This window comes from Boleophthalmus pectinirostris, unplaced genomic scaffold (assembly GCF_026225935.1).
Source record: "Boleophthalmus pectinirostris isolate CB_2022bp ecotype Guang Dong unplaced genomic scaffold, ASM2622593v1 HiC_scaffold_2, whole genome shotgun sequence".
NCBI lineage: Eukaryota > Metazoa > Chordata > Actinopteri > Gobiiformes > Gobiidae > Boleophthalmus > Boleophthalmus pectinirostris.
Genome location: NW_026571152.1, coordinates 87,644 through 104,116, shown reverse-complemented (window position 1 = coordinate 104,116; position 16,473 = coordinate 87,644). Strand labels below are relative to the sequence as shown.

The following is a 16,473-nucleotide window of genomic DNA, read 5'->3' as shown; positions in this document are numbered from 1 at the left end:
AAATGTCGAGGCTCACTGCAGCAGGTACAGAGAGAGGAGCCACAAGATCCTAATGTAAGTCAATTGGAGCTAGAGTCAGAAGGAGCCAGAAGAGCCTTGTGGAGAACTTCCTATTTGGCACCCGGCGGCTACAGCGTTAGATCTGTCCTCATATATACAGTCTATGGCTGTATGAATGTGATGATGATAATGATGATGTATAGAAAATGTCTAATAAAAAAAAGGTTGAGTAATCATATTGTGTCTAAATGTGTGTGTTGACATTCAACATCCAAATTTGATGTTGGCTAGCTTTTTTGGCAGCCATTTTAAAAAAAATTCAATATGGCTGCCATAATGACATCTGGGCAAATGCAAACATTGATTTTCTGACTCCATATATTATAACCTTTCCAAAAATATATAGTTTAGCAAATGCCCCAAAAATTCCCACAACAGTATAACATGTAAAACTTAAAAAAACATCATTTTTCAGTAACGGGGGGAAAATTAAAATTTTTTAGACATGTAAAACACAGGTTTTACCAGATACTAACACCTAATAGTTTTTATTTTCATAAGTATACTACCTAGAGATGTAGATTAGTCAAAGATGTAGCTTGAAAGTTAACCTGAAGAGGATTTGCAGGTCTTTAAAATTTGGGAAATAATTTTTGTTCAAGGCCTAAAAATTGTACATGTGACATGGTCTGTTTAAAACGTATGTAACTTTAGAACTAAAAATCATACAGAAAAAAGGTTTCATAAACAGTTTCATAAACTAGAGTACATATGCTATCTGTTGAATACATTTTTATATCAGATGCATTAACTTGAATTTTTGGCCTTGCTGTTTACTTCTGCTTGACCGGGCCCACATGTTTGTACAAGTGAAAACTACACAGTTCTGCTGTTTTATACATACTGAGAGAGGATTTTTTGATGAGGACATTTTAACTTAATAATTCTTCTCTTCTTCTCTTAATAATTCTTCGCTCAATCTTATTAATTTGCTGCCATTCTGATTTGATTGCGATATGTCTGCCAGCTCTAATACAGGGTGAGGATCTGTGCTGGACATGCTATAACAGGGATGTGAGAAGGATTCTGTTACAAATCACAAATATCTTGTTATCTGTTTAGTAACCTAAACAGCTACTGCTGTTGCCTGAGCAGCCAGGCTACATTCTACATTCTGTTTGAAACCAGAAGGGTCTGGTTGCAGAGCTTGAAAAACCTTCTTCCAAAACTAGAAGTGATCCAACTACAGCTCATTTGTCTAAAGTGTCTCTCAAATGTGGAATACATCCGCTCTCCAAAATTCTCATAACATTTAGAACAAAATGTATGACTTATTTTACCTGAGACAAGTCAGAGCCTGATTCTGTCAGATCTCAGAAGCTAAGCAGGGCCGGGCCTGGTTAGTACTTGGATGGGAGGCTGCTGGGAAAATCAGGTGCCACATTGCAGAGAATGAAAATGGTGGGTGCGCGAGTGATGGTGGTGGTCGGAGGGACTGATGGTGCCTATTGGCATGGCTGCCGCGCTTCTGTCAGTCTGCCCCAGGGCAGCTGTGGCTAAAATAATAGCTTAACATCACAGAGTCTGGAGTGAATGAATAATGCTGAATAATGCTCTGTAAAGCATCTTTGTGAAAAATGTCTGTGAATAGCTTTACATAAATAAAAAACTTACGATAATTTGGTGCTTTGATTGTTGATTCTAAGAAAATCCACCCTGTTTCTCGACCCGTTTGGTTTTTATTTATTTTTTTTTTTTTTACATGTTTTAGACACAGAGTATGTGTCTTCTGATTGGTTAATCTGCCTGTCAATCATACAGGCAGAACAAGGCTTCAGATCCATTCATCTTTGTAAAGTTTTGTCGAAGTGTGTGGTTCTGGCTGGACAGGACAGGATCACTGTGTTGGCCAATGTAATTGTCAGCATGGCAAAACAACAAAGTATATCACACCATAAGTTCTCCACTTGACAAAAATTAAAGTTTTAACTTGTCTCTGCATCACTTCAGCTCCTCTGTTATTTTACCATGACTCGCAAAAATGCCATACAAATGATGAAAGCCCTCACTGATTAATTTGTCACTTAAATATGCTTCCACTGAGTGTGCACTAGTGTCTGTGTGCACTTCGCCACTTCCAACAAGCAGTCAAAATCTAAATCAAATCCCTCAGTTAGTTCAGTGAGTTGGTGACAAACAGTACCTCACATGTAGCTCTTCCTGTACATCCCAAAGGTGAGGAGGTGTGAGCAGCTGCTGTTGTTGTAATGAACATTTCTTCCTGTGCATTTCCCTGTGAGTGACAGCTTTAACATGGCGTGCTGTTGTAGTTTGACAAAGCTTGACTGCTCTAGAGTATTTAGCTTATCAGGCGCTTAAATGAGTGAAGCGCAGATGGATCGAAGGCGCTTCTTTGGGATGGCGCTGTGTGATGGATGCAGCTCATAACGCCCTTAGCTCTAGTCGCTCTCCTCACTTATTCACTCAAATTTCATTCTTCTGACTTCCAACTTTACAGCAGAACTGCTATCTGTCTTTTTATACAGTTTATCTCCAGACAGTTCATGGAAAAAAATGTCAGTGCCCAATCATTTATCAAAAATACTCTCTGGTAATGTTGTCAAAAGTGTTGAAAAACCAGATGCTACTATAGAAAGTAGATGCTCATTTCAGTACTAAGTAAATCACAAAAACTAAATCTGACCTTTCCTGAACACTTTTAGATACTGGGCTTTATCAGGATGGGCAGAAGATTATATAATGTAGAAATGATTGTCAATTAAAAAAAATATTTTACCATATTATATCAAAATTGATATCAAGTATATTGCTTAGTGTCAAAATCTAGTTCAAAATTTGTATTGTGGAAACACTAGTCTAGTATAATACCTGAATGACAAAACTGAATAGTGATTTTTTTGGCAAATATTTGCAATTGTTATAGCAATACTAGTACATGCCATGTGCATTAGGTTATAGGTAGAAAATGCGACATTTCTCTCATTTCTTTTTGGAGAACAATTCTACTGCAAATAAAACATTTTCTTTCACTTTATCTGGGGCTGGGTCGTGGACTTCCCTCTTCCTACACACTTTCTCCAGCTCTTCCAGGGGAATCCCAAGGTGTTCCCAGGCCAGCCAAGAGAGTTAGTCCCTCCAGCATGTCCTTGGTCTGCCCCGGGCCTCCTCCTGATGGGACATCATATTGTGTTTTTTTTTTGTATTTTATACAAACAAACTAAACAATATTACAACAAATCATAATAAAAAATGAAATAATAAATAACTTCTTGATATTTTCTCTTATCTAATAAATAGTTGTGTTTGCATTGCAGGTGGACTGGCCTCTGAACATCATTATCACAGACAGCTGTATGAACAAATACAACCGCCTGTTCTCCTTCCTGCTGCAGCTCAAACACATGGTATGGAGCCTGCGTGATGTCTGGTTCCACCTCAGACGCACAGGTAAAGCACTGTGGTTACTGAGCTCTTGTCATACAACACTGTAAACGGCTCATGTCATTTGGAAGGACAGATTATGCATCATTTACTTTTTTACCATGTGACAACATTGTTCCCTCATCAAAAACAGACCTGAAGTTGTAATTATCCTCTCACAAGATTGTTTCATTAATCCTATTATGAGCTCTACTTGCTCTGAGACCACATTGTAGTAGTTATGTAGTCCACCCTTAAGCCACAGGGTCTATAATCATAATGATAACAAATAATTATAAGGTTCATCATATGTAAATTTTCAGTTTGGTTGTTTCTTTCAAAAACAAGCCCATAGAGATCTATAAGCCCCCGCTCTGCATCTGAAATGATGACATCCAGTTGAATGCCACATTTATAGAATATTTATTCAAAGCACTCATAATAAAGTGCTCCCTGCCCATGGTGAGGGGATTATTGATCTCAACACAAATGCATGAGAATTACCCCAGAGACATAAGCGGCAGTGTAAAGGAACTAATTTTACCCACTACCTGGGAAAACACTGATGAATATTTAATACGTGCTGAACTTTAATTAAGTCAATAGTGGAAAAAATATGCACAGAATCGCTTTATAAACCAGTGGCTCGCTCATATTCAATGCATAAAACTTTATTTGTCCTCCAGGGGAAAGTCAAACGTGTGTGGAGGAGTTTTTACAGAATAATAGAAATCATATGGAAAATGTATATGGTATAATATCAAGCAGCACTTTACAAATACAAACCAGAGTGGGTTATAATGTGCATTTGTGAAAAAAGAACTAAACATAACCAAGTACTCAATAAAAAAAGGCTTTCATTGGATCAAACTGGGACTAAACCTACAAATATGAAGAGTTTGTTATTATAAAATCTTGGTCACAGAGTGAGCCCTCCTCTTGCTGTGTCTATGATCAATGAAAGTAACAGCAGAGAGCCCAGCCACAAACAGGCGCACACTTTCCTATAATTCAAACCAACCTCACACTGCTTAGCCTGATATGTACTGAGACAAACTTTGGTTGTAGCCAGTATCATAAAAACCATCGCACACATACACAGGCCTTGTAGTGTGACACCCAAAAAAGACTTAAAGCAGCATTACCAAACCCTTTTCTCATAAATGAGTTACCAGTAATTCTGTCTTAATTCTGTGTAACTTTTGCCCTAGAAAGTGTATTGAAAATGCAGACCTTGTGACCGCTGCGTGCTTCTTCATCTAATTATCTATTCTAAGAATATATGACAGTTGAAAGAGATGAGAGCTGATTGACTCTGCAAAGGTGGTCCATCCTATTTCAGTTTTCACAGATAAAATTGCTGCTAGTGGCCAGAAAAGGCATGCAGGGTTTGTGAGAACAAAGAACAAGATAGTTAAATACTGTTAAAGAATCACTGGTTGGACCCAAATATGCAGAGGGAAAAAAAAGTACTTATTTCACAAGAATAGTCTTGGCGGGGGGATAGATTCCAGGGGAGGCAGGATGGGTCCAGGTTGGCTGCAGGTGGGAGTTCTGTGGAGAGGGAGGCTGACCGGAGGCTTACAGAAACTGGTGGGTATGGGATGAGGCTGGCTCCCAAAACGGAAGAACTGGGGAACGGATAAAAGAAAACAGGTAAGAGTCAAAATTCTTCTGAAATGCTCAAAAACACAAAAAGCCTGAGTTGTTCACCACTTGGTTGACGGAACGATCTGGCACTGGAGAGCAGGTCAGCAGGTCTTTTATTGCCGGAGATGATTACTGACGAGGATCAGGAGTGGAGCTCAGCAGGTGAGATGATTTGGGGACCCGCCCAGGAAAAACCAAATAAGGTGAGAGAAGGGAAGAGGGAGCAGGGAAAGGAGGGGTAGGAGGGGCAGAAAGAAACCCTCACAGTACCCCCCCTCAACGGGCGCCTCCTGGCGCACCACCAGGCTGGTCAGCGTGAGCGCGGTGAAACTCCTTCAGCATGTTGGAGTCCAGGATCAGGGCACGACTAACCCACGACCGCTCCTCAGGGCCGTACCCTTCCCAGTCGACCAAGTACTGGAGCCCACGGCCACGACGACGGACATCCAAGATCCGCCTCACGGTATAAGCTGGGTGGCCATCAACCAACTGGGGGGGTGGAGGGGGCTTGGCAGGAGGGCACAGATTGCTAGAGTGCACAGGTTTAATTTGGGATACGTGAAAGGTAGGATGAACACGTAGAGCTTGTGGGAGTCTAAGGCGAACAGAAACAGGATTAATCACCCGTTCGATTTCAAACGGTCCAATGAAGCGGGGCGACAGTTTCTTGGATTCAGTTTTTAAAGGGATATTTTTCGAAGACAACCAGACTTTCTGACCTGGGGTGTACTCTGGTGCTGGGCGGCGATGACGGTCAGCCAAGGACTTAGTTTGCAATGATGTCTGCAACAGGGCCTTCCTGGTCTCCTTCCAGATCTTACGACACCTTCGCATGTGGGCTTGGATGGAGGGTACAGCAACTTCAACCTCGTCCATAGACAAGAGAGGAGGCTGATAGCCCAAGGAACACTGAAAAGGGGAGAGACCAGTAGCAGAGGAGGTTAACGAATTATGTGCATACTCAACCCAAGGTAGGTGTGAGCTCCAAGATGCAGGGTTGTGACTGGCCACGCAGCGAAGAGCAGATTCCAGGTCTTGATTAGTCCTTTCGGTCTGACCGTTAGTCTGTGGATGGAAACCAGACGAGAGGCTGACGGTGGTACCCAGAGATTGACAAAATGCTTTCCAAACTTGGGAGATGTTTTGTGAAATATCTTAAAAGGTTCGTGGGAAGTAGTCGCAACCAGGCAATCACTATTTCACATCAATCAATGCCAGCACACAATGAAGCTAGAGTGAACGTGTCTGTCTATTCCCCGCTTAACATTGTTACAACAAGCTAGAATAACTGTGCCTGTTTATTCCCCGCTCAATAATTGTTACAATGAAGCTAGAACAAATGTGTCCGGCTACTCCCCGCTTAACATTGCTACACACACAATGAGGCTAGAGTAAATGTGTCCGTTTACTCCCCGCTCAACATTGCAATCATCACACAATGAGGCTAGAATAAATATGTCCGTTTATTCCCCGCTCAACATTGTTACAATCATATCAATCAATCAATGGGTTTAAGCATCAATCATCACACAAACTGGCACATAAGAAAATCAAACTCACCGTTGACACTGGGCTGGAGAGCCAACAACCCACGGCAGAGTGGCTTAAACCCGGCTGGGCGTTCGTACGCAACCCGCAGCAGACTCTAAAGTGGGTGCTTTCCCTCCGCCTCTATATATTCTCTTCATGCACCTGTGCGTGCAGAGAGGGCCAGTCTCCACCGCGCACACATACATGGAGGCGCATTCCTGTCCCATGTCCAGTCTTTTGAGACTGGCAATGGGGTAGGATGCCCTGTTTTTCGTAAACACAGTGTCCTTGGCACAATCCCCTACTAAAAGATAGCGAGTTGTATAAGCATAATATTGACTTCGTGCAGGCATGCAGGCCTAGTGAATTGGTCTCAGGACCATCTTATATGTTCCCACTACAGGAGATGAATTGGGGGCCTCGGTCAGAAACAATGTCAGTAGGGATGCCATGTAGACGGAAAACATGTTGTACCATGATGTCGGCTGTCTCTCGAGCAGAGGGCAATTTTGGGAGGGCCACAAAATGAGCAGCTTTAGAAAATATGTCTACAATGGTCAAGATGACAGATTGACCATTAGAAAGGGGTAGACCAGTTACAAAATGCACTGCGATATGTGACCAGGGACGATTGGCAATAGGTAGAGGCCTGAGGTGACCAGAAGGGGGTGTGTGAGACGATTTATTTTGGGAACATACAGTGCAGGCAGACACAAAACTTCGAGTATCAGCGTCCATAGATGGCCACCAAAAATGACGCCTGAGGCTTGACAAGGTGCGCTTCACCCCAGGATGACAGGCAAAGAAAGAGTTATGGGACCACTGCAAGACCTCACTGCGTACAGCAGACGGAACGAAGAGTCTGTTGGGTGGTCCACCTCCCAGATCGGGCTCGACCTCCTGCGCCTTTCTCACATTGGCTTCAACCTGCCAACAGAGAGCTCCAAGAACGCAATTAACGGGAAGAATGGTTTCAGGATCAGTGTTCAGACGGGTCAAACTGGCGAGACAGTGCATCAGGCTTAACATTTTTGGAACCAGGGCGGTACGTAATAGTGAACTTGAATCTCCCGAAGAACAAAGCCCACCTGGCCTGGCGTGAGTTTAGTCTCTTAGCGGACTGGATGTAGGCTAGGTTCTTGTGGTCTGTCCATACAACGAAGGATTGCTCTGCTCCTTCCAGCCAGTGCCTCCATTCCTCAAGGGCGAGTTTTACAGCCAGGAGTTCTCTGTTGCCCACATCATAGTTACGCTCAGCGGGGGCAAGCCGCCTGGAAAAGAAAGCACAGGGGTGAAGACAAGAATCTGAGTCAGAGCGCTGGGAGAGAACAGCCCCAACCCCCACATCTGAGGCATCAACCTCAACAATAAACTGCTTAGAGGGGTCAGGTTGAATCAGGACTGGAGCTGTTGTGAATAGTTTTTTAAGCTTGTTGAATGCACCATCTGCCTCAGGAGTCCATTGTAATGGAAGCTTAGAGGAGGTTAGACGGGTGAGAGGAAGTGCGACCTTGCTGTAATCACGAATGAAACTCCTGTAAAAGTTAGCAAAGCCGAGGAACCTCTGTAGCCGTTTTCGATTACAGGGAGGCGGCCATTCAGAGACAGCTTGGATCTTCTTTGGGTCTGCTTTGACTTGTCCAGTTTCAATTATGAAACCCAGAAAAGACACAGAACTGGCGTGGAACTCACTCTTCACGAACAGTTTGTTCTCCAGAAGCCTTTGCAGGACAAGACGGACATGTTGGCGATGTTCGGATGGGTCTAAATTAGAATATTGTCCAGGTACACAAAAACAAAGCGATTTAGAAAGTCCCGAAGGACATCATTTACCAGAGTTTGAAACACGGCAGGTGCGTTTGTGAGTCCAAATGGCATGACACAGTATTCAAAGTGCCCCAGAGGTGTGTTGAATGCAGTTTTCCATTCATCCCCTTCTCTGATGCGGACAAGATGGTATGCATTTCGTAAATCCAGTTTTGTGAAAATAGTGGCACCCTGCAATGGTTCAAAGGCAGAAGAGATGAGAGGCAAGGGATATTTGTTCTTAACAGTAATATTGTTCAGACCTCTGTAATCAATACATGGACGTAATGTCTGGTCTTTCTTGGCAACAAAGAAGAAACCGGCCCCCACAGGAGACGAAGATGGACGAATAATGACGGCAGCTAGAGAATCTCTGATGTACGTCTCCATGGCCTCCCTTTCAGGTCGGGACAGGTTGTACAGGCAAGCAGGTGGAAGATGAGCTCCAGGAAGAAGGTCTATGGCACAGTCATAGGGCCTGTGTGGTGGTAAGGATAGTGCTTTCTCCTTACTGAAGACCTCCCTAAGTCATGGTACTCTGGTGGAACTGAGGTTAAATCCGGAGTAGACATAGGTAGTTTGGATTTCTCTTCTGACGGAGGGAGAGCTGACTGCAAACAAGACTGGTGATAAAATGAGCTCCAGCTAACAATCTTATTGAGAGACCAGTCTATTACAGGATTGTGAATCTTTAGCCAAGAGTAGCCCAAAACTAACGGAGTCAGAGGAGCAGAGAAAACAAAGAAACGTGTCTCTTCGTGATGGTTGCCAGACAAAATTAAGTGGAGAGGAACAGTGTGGTGAGTAATTTTAGCTAAAACGGTTCCATTCAAAGCACTGACCTGGATAGGCTCTGGAAGAGGCTCAGTCGAGATCCCCGCCTGCAATATCAAATTTGAGTCCATGAAGTTTTGCTCTGCCCCGGAGTCCAGTAGAGCTTGAAGGGGAAGTGACTGGGTATTGTGACACAGGGTTGCGGGTAACAGGAGTCTGGGTTGGTCAGTGGGGATTTTAGAAACCTCGCCCATCAGTACCCCCATTACTGATGAGTGGGCTCTTTTGGATGAACAGGACACTGAATGAGAAAATGACCACCTTGACCGCAGTACAAGCACTCGCCAGCTCGAATTCTCCGTGACCACTCCTGAACAGTCAACTTGGCCCGGCCAATTTGCATAGTAACCTTTGGGGACAGGGGAGTGGGGGGCAGAGCAGGAACATTACCGACAGTCTGAATTCGGGCTGGAGGTGAGGAGCGAGGCACAGAGGATGTAGTGCGAGGAATTCTCTCTCGCCTTCGCTCGCGCAGCCTGTTGTCAATACGAATAGAGAGAGAGATAAGTTCCTCCAGAGAGACCGGATCATCACGGACTGATAGTTCATCCTTTAAAGTGTCACTTAACCCTCACCAAAATACTCCCTTTAAGGCAGTTTCATTCCACCCTGATTCCTCAGCCAAGATCCGGAATTGAATGGAGTAGTCTGCCACACTCTTGTCTCCCTGGTGGAGATCTAGAAGCCCTTTGGCAGCATTCGCCTCACAATCTGGGTGTGCAAAAACTCTTTTAAAGTCCGCAAAAAAATTCAGAGTAACTGATACTCTCAATGCCCCTGCCACCCAACATAGCCTCAGCCCAGTCAAGGGCTCTTCCACGGAACAACCCCGTAATAAAGGCTACCTTGGAATGGTCAGTCGAAAATGGCTGGCAGGTGAAAACAGTCATACACTGCAAGAGAAAACCTTTACTTTTACCCAGGTCCCCATTGTATGGCTCTGGATGAGGAACTGGAGTTTCACGGGGAGGGTGTACAGCGGAGGCACCGGCAGCGGCAGCAGCAGGGGCAGCAGCAGAAGTGGGATTACTGGGTTGAGAGAAATGCTGGGCAGAGAGTTGATTAGAAAGGTGCTCCACCAACCTGGTCAAATTTGAGACTTGGAGTCCGTTATTTAGATTTGATTCTCTCAGATCCTGTAGTGATTTGTGGTGCTGGCCAAGTAAATTTCCTTGGGTGGCAACGATCCTTTCCAACTCGGGTTCTGCTGGGTCCATTGTTTGGCCAGATCATTCTGTTACGTGCCACTGGAGTGGACCCAAAAAAGGACTCGAAACAAGGACAAAAATGCAAAAGTAACAGGGTTTATTAACCAGGGTGGACAGGCGGTGGAGAGATGAGGAGCCAGCTGCTGGGATGCAGGAGTCTTCAATGGCAAAGAGTACAAAAAATGCAGGTAAGTATACAGCGAGCGAGGAAAAAAATCTAAAACTGAGCCGACAGGGAAATCACCATCTGGTAGACGAAACAATCTGGCACTGGAGAGCAGGTCAGCAGGTCTTTTATTGCCGGAGATGATTACTGACGAGGATCAGGAGTGGAGCTCAGCAGGTGAGATGATTTGGGGACCCGCCCAGGAAAAAACAAATAAGGTGAGAGAAGGGAAGAGGGAGCAGGGAAAGGAGGGGTAGGAGGGGCAGAAAGAAACCCTCACAAATACATACTTTTTCCTTCTCGGGTACTGTGGGGATAAATAATTAGGCTTAGCTATTTTGTATAGTCACTAATCAATAATAGTTGATTATTGTATCGAGGTCATTTGAAGATAAGGGCTCTGATCACAGTGAGATTCATAGATATTTGTCAAGACAAGACAAATTGATAGGGACTTGTTAACCAGATAACACCTGGGATGGAGTCTGATGGGACTGTGCAACGTGCCAAGAGACCTGGCTGGCCTGTGCATCAACAAAGAGATGCTAAGTAAATTCATGGTAGCCTCCCACCATAGTTTGCATATAAAAGTCATTGTATAGGCGTAAAACATTGAGTCTCTGCATGGAAATGTCAGCACAGACTCCTTGTACAAGTATGACTTTCTAATATTGGAATAAGTAAATTATCTGGACTTTATTTCTGTTTCAAGTGTATTTTTTAGCTAAGCAGAAACTAACGAACACCAAAGGAAAAGGTTGTTCTCCTCAACAGTACCTGTAGCCTAGCCAAAAAAAAAAGTCTAACCAGGTCTAAACCCGGTGTGTCTTTGTCTTCACTTCCCTCTGTGTAGCACTGGTGAAGGGTGCAGGCCGCTCTGTGCAGTTCCGGCAACTGCAGTTGTACAGACATGAGATGCAGCACTTTGTGAAAGTGATCCAGGGGTACATTGCCAACCAGATCCTGCAGGTGTCCTGGAGCGAGTTCATCACCAAACTCACCTCTGCCAATGACTTGGACGCCATCCACCGCACACATGCAGACTACCTCAATAGGGCCATCTTCAGGTAGGGAGTGCTCCAATGCTTAAATACCTATCGGAAACTCAAGTGTAGTTTACCAAGGTGTGTTTTCCAAATGCACATCTTAGTTTAAACGTCCTATATTACACAAAATTGACTTGTGTAAGCTTTAGGTCATGTTATAATGTTGTTACCTCATCAAAAACAGACTTGGAGTTGTGTTTTGCTTCATTCACACATGTTTGAGTAATTCTCTTCATCTTTCTCTGAGCACTCAAAAATGCTCAGTCTGATTGTTGCGTCAAAAGAGATAATATAAAATCAATTGCACATCATTAGGATTCAACGCAGGAGCTTTGTAAAAGTGTTGAATGCTTTAACCTCATTATCAGAATATGTCTTACTATCTCTGCAGCTTGTCTTACAGTCAGTTCAAAGTCTTTCTCCTAAGTGTCTCCTCTCTCTGGTTCTCCAGGGGTTTGCTGACAGATAAAGCTGCTCCGGTCATGAATATCATCCACAGTATTTTCAGTCTAATATTGAAGTTCAGAGCCCAGCTGATTGCTCTGCCCTGGGAAAACCAGCAGGGCGAGGCGGTGCACCCCAGTTTCATTGCTATGCAACAGTCCTACAACACCTTCAAGTACTACTCGCACTTCCTCTTCAAAGGTAAGGAAAACAGGTTTAAACATGTTTTGGTTTGTTTTTCAATGGAGCAGCAGTGGCTTGAATGGTAGAGAAAGTACCCTTAAACTTTTTGAATGCAGGATTGTATGTCTTAAAGGTGCACTATTAGTGGAGCTGGTAGTTGAAATAATCGTTCAGTTTGTGGTGCAAGCATCAAATTTGGAGTGGAGATAGATAATAACATGGTCTTTATGAAAAGCCCGTTAGCCACCAAAAATATCCAAGATGGCGGCCATTTTTCAAGATGGCCACCATAGTATATATGTATAAATGTTGAAGCATAGGTTTGTTATTTAATTAATTTTTTCTATTTTGAGTGGAATTATTCATCAAATCATTTTTGATGGTTATTTATCACCTTTCATTATATTTATAATATCTACAAATAAATGTCTTTAAATAAAAAAACACAGCAGAAAGAAATCTCATGGACAAATCTTATTGAAACCTGCCTGAAGAATTATTAAATATATGTAGTACCAATGTGCTAAAATATGTTTTTGTTAGAATATATGTGTTTATTCTAGAAATGGGTGGTGTCGTAGAACAACCAGGGCATACTGTGAAACTCGGCATGGGGTTCAGTGTCGGCTATGTAGTGTTACTAACATTCTAATATTTAATGTAGTTAATCTAGCATGATGTAGTGTCCCAAATGCTATCGAATTAGCCCTGTAAATACACCAGCTAGTAGTTTTAGTATTAGTTATACTTAGGGGTGGGCGATATATCGATATTTTAAATATATCGAGATAGTTTTTAAACTCGATATGAATTCTGACATATCGTATATATCGATATAATGCTTATATTCAGTTCTGATTTCCCCGCTTCCCTTGTTTACCTTCTCTCTCGTCGCCTCCGCCTCCCTGATTTTGTTCGCTCGTGTCTCCTTCACTCCTCACTACCACCGTGAACGCCGAAAGTTGGTGCCAGTGAAAAGCTTCAAGCACCACGAACCTTTTCCACCATTTACAGACAAAACCATCAACAATCCTCATATTCCACCGAGTCGCGTTCTTTAGCCCGAAAGAAGCTAAACGAGCTGAGCTGCATGAGAAGTGCGCTGTTTATGCAAATGAGCCATGCGCTTAAGTTTCGTTTCTGTAAAATGTAAACACACGTGCGCAAAACTGCATTAAACACATTATTATCGCCAACGGGCTGATGTGGCTCTAGAGTCGTTATGTTTTATATATTGTAAACTTTAGCTATGTAAAGTTTATTTATGCAGAATATTTTAATCAATAATCTGCTACAGTGTCACTTGTACAATTGTGTTTGGAAACGTTGGGTTTGATCTGCAGTGGATTGTGGGATTAAACCTCAGAGCTCCTTACTGCTGGATAATAACATGGATCTGTTGAAATAAGGAACATCCTGAGCTTCTTCTGCTAAATGAGCTCATGGTTCTGGTTCTGGTTTGGATAACAGAGTTAATGCAAAGATGAGTTTGAGTTGAGTTGTTTTATTTATGAATGAAAAGAAGGAAATATGTATTATTTCTTTTATTTTATAGTTAAATTATTTATGTAATTAGGGTTTTTTGTAATCTTAAATGTTCCTATATGAACTGCCGACCTCTTACACTTCAATTTAAAAAAAAGGACCTTGTGGAATTTGGCAGATTTGTTTTTTCAGTTTTAGGGGGTTATTTTTTTGTTGAAAATATATCGAGATATATATCGTATATCGAGATATAGCAAAATATATCGAGATATATTTTTTGATCCATATCGAACAGCCCTAGTTATACTAATATTAGTTGTAGTATTAAAGTTCAATAGCCGTATCTGAATTGACAGGATATATCAGACTGAATGATGGTCGTGACATTGAAGAAACGCTAATAAAACATTAAATGACCAAAGCTGCAGATTATTGTTCAGTAACAGTAAACTTGAACGGGCAAACAAAAGAGCAGCTTGTGATACAGTGAACTCAGACAAAGGACATTCAAAAATGAGAAGAACTGTGCAGAAGCCCCAGCAATGTTTTTTATGTGATAACACAGAACCAGCTTCTGAACTAAGAGAAATATCAACAATGCAGTTAAATGATCGGCTGAATGAATGTGCCAAAAATCTTAATGATGGCAAACTTTTTTCGATAGTTCTTAAGCACATACAGCATTATGAATGGTTCTATTTTAATGCCTCTATTTCTGAAATTAACCTATGTCAATATGTTACATTTTATTTAAATTTTGCTCGTGTTTTTATTTCTACTTTCCAAATGATTATTGGGATACTTTGGGTTTCAAATTGCAAGAAAATTTTATGAATTTTGTGCAAAATTAAATATTTGAAAATTTGTGATTTATTCCATTAATTTTGATTAAGAACACGATGACTTATTGTCTTTTAGCTCATACTTAAGTGAAATCAGTTGTTTGGATGGCCATCTTGAAAAATGGCTGCCATGTTTCAGGTGGCTAACGGATTTTTCTAAAAGAGCATGATGTTAGCTAAATATATGATAAATTTGGTGCTTGTACCACTAACTGAATGATTCTTCTGGTTTGGAGACCTAATCTGCTCCACTATATGTAACTTTTCAGGTTTGCTACATGCTTGTCTCCATGCAGATTTCATATTTTGTATGGAATATTCTAGAGTGTGGCATTTAACTACGCTCACAAGAACATAGTTTAGTGTGAGCAGGCACACCTCCACGGATCGGCCAGGTGATGCCCTCTGCTCGTCTCCATGGGTATGGGCAAGTTTAACGCTAAAGCGTTGTTAAAGGTTGTATAGAGGATTTTCCAAGGAACGAGAAATCCAGCGACTGTTTGTCCTTTTTCAAATGTTGCGCATGTGTGAAACCACCCCCCCCTCCCCTACAGCTCCCTACGTAGAAACGCCTCCTCCCGCCTCCTCCTTACGCCAGACACAGGTTTGTTTACAGCCGGTGCGCTGCACATGACTTGTAAACAACTAACTACAGTGTTGGTTAGGCAAGACGGAGAAGTGAGGAGCGGGGGGAGGGGGTGCGCGGACATTTCGTGCGCGGACGAGAAGTGAGGAGCAGGGAGAAGAGCGGAGCAGGGAGCAGGGAGAGGAGAGGGGAGCGGTGCGCGGAGATTCCGTGCCTGGAGAAGTGAGGAGCAGGGGGAAGAGCGGAACGGGCAGCAGGGACAGGAGCAGGAAAGGGGTGCAGAGAAGAGTGCGCGGAGATTCAGTGCAAATGAACTAGCTACAACACGCAGCAGCAAGCGGACTCTTTCTTTGCCTTGAAAATTACGTTTTCAGACATAGGATATCGCTCTCGTGTCCTGAAAAACGTTTGTCTAGCTCTTGGAAATAAAGTACGTTTTCATAATAAGCAGAAGTGACCTGTCCAGGAGTAATTTGTGGACCAGTGCGTCAGTCTTTAGACCCTGCGTCTGCTTCAGTCGCGCCATCGCTGGAATGAATCTTCAAGAATCACCTTAGTTTGGCTTCGCTGCTTTTCCCCTTGTCTTCTTCTTTCAGCGACCTCAAAAACGGACTTTCTTTTGCGGCGAACTGCTCCTGGATTCTTGTCTGCCATTGCAACAAACTTTGTGCGAACTGCGAGGAAGATATAGGTAAAAAAAAGCCGCTAAGAACTGTTGCGTTGGTGGAGTAAACAGCGTCTGTGCGTCTTGCGTCTGTGAACTGCGTGACAGGCGTACGCAAACCACGTAACGGCAGCACGCAGGCAAGTCAGTTACGCTAGAAACGTAGGGAGTTTGATTGACAGCCTGTCAGCTAACAGATAACGAGGCAGTGTCGTTATCTATTGGCAAATGTTTAGCCCCACCACGTCCAGAGTTGATGAATTTTTATTCTCTTTTTTTTGGTCATCATAATTACAAGGCTACTGTACCTCTATAATGCTATCATTGACAATTTGAAACAAAAAAAAATCCTCCATACAACCTTTAAGTGATGATGTTACTTCCGACTCCAACCATAAACTTCACAGCTGATTTCTAACTTTGTTTTTGTTCCTTATTCATCAAAAGTGTATGTTAACCATGAACTTTATCAAATATGTCAATATGTACTAATAATCTGTCATAACATAGGATTACCAGCGTGTATGTCTCACTAATTGCCGCTCACTGCTAATACTAGCTTAGCCTAGCCTAGCTTCTTACCTCAGT

General features: G+C 42.7%; 1 protein-coding gene across 2 annotated transcripts in view; it reads left to right on the top strand.

Moving 5' to 3' along the window:
* The window catches only part of tubgcp6 (tubulin, gamma complex associated protein 6), a 95,849-nt gene that overhangs the window by 76,353 nt on the left and 3,023 nt on the right, over window positions 1–16,473 (top strand). For both annotated transcript variants that reach the window (XM_020919144.2, XM_055155502.1), the window contains exons 22-24: window positions 3,336–3,468; window positions 11,489–11,702; window positions 12,133–12,326. In XM_020919144.2, coding sequence (XP_020774803.2) covers window positions 3,336–3,468; window positions 11,489–11,702; window positions 12,133–12,326 — 541 coding nt within the window. The remainder of the gene's footprint in view (window positions 1–3,335; window positions 3,469–11,488; window positions 11,703–12,132; window positions 12,327–16,473) is intronic.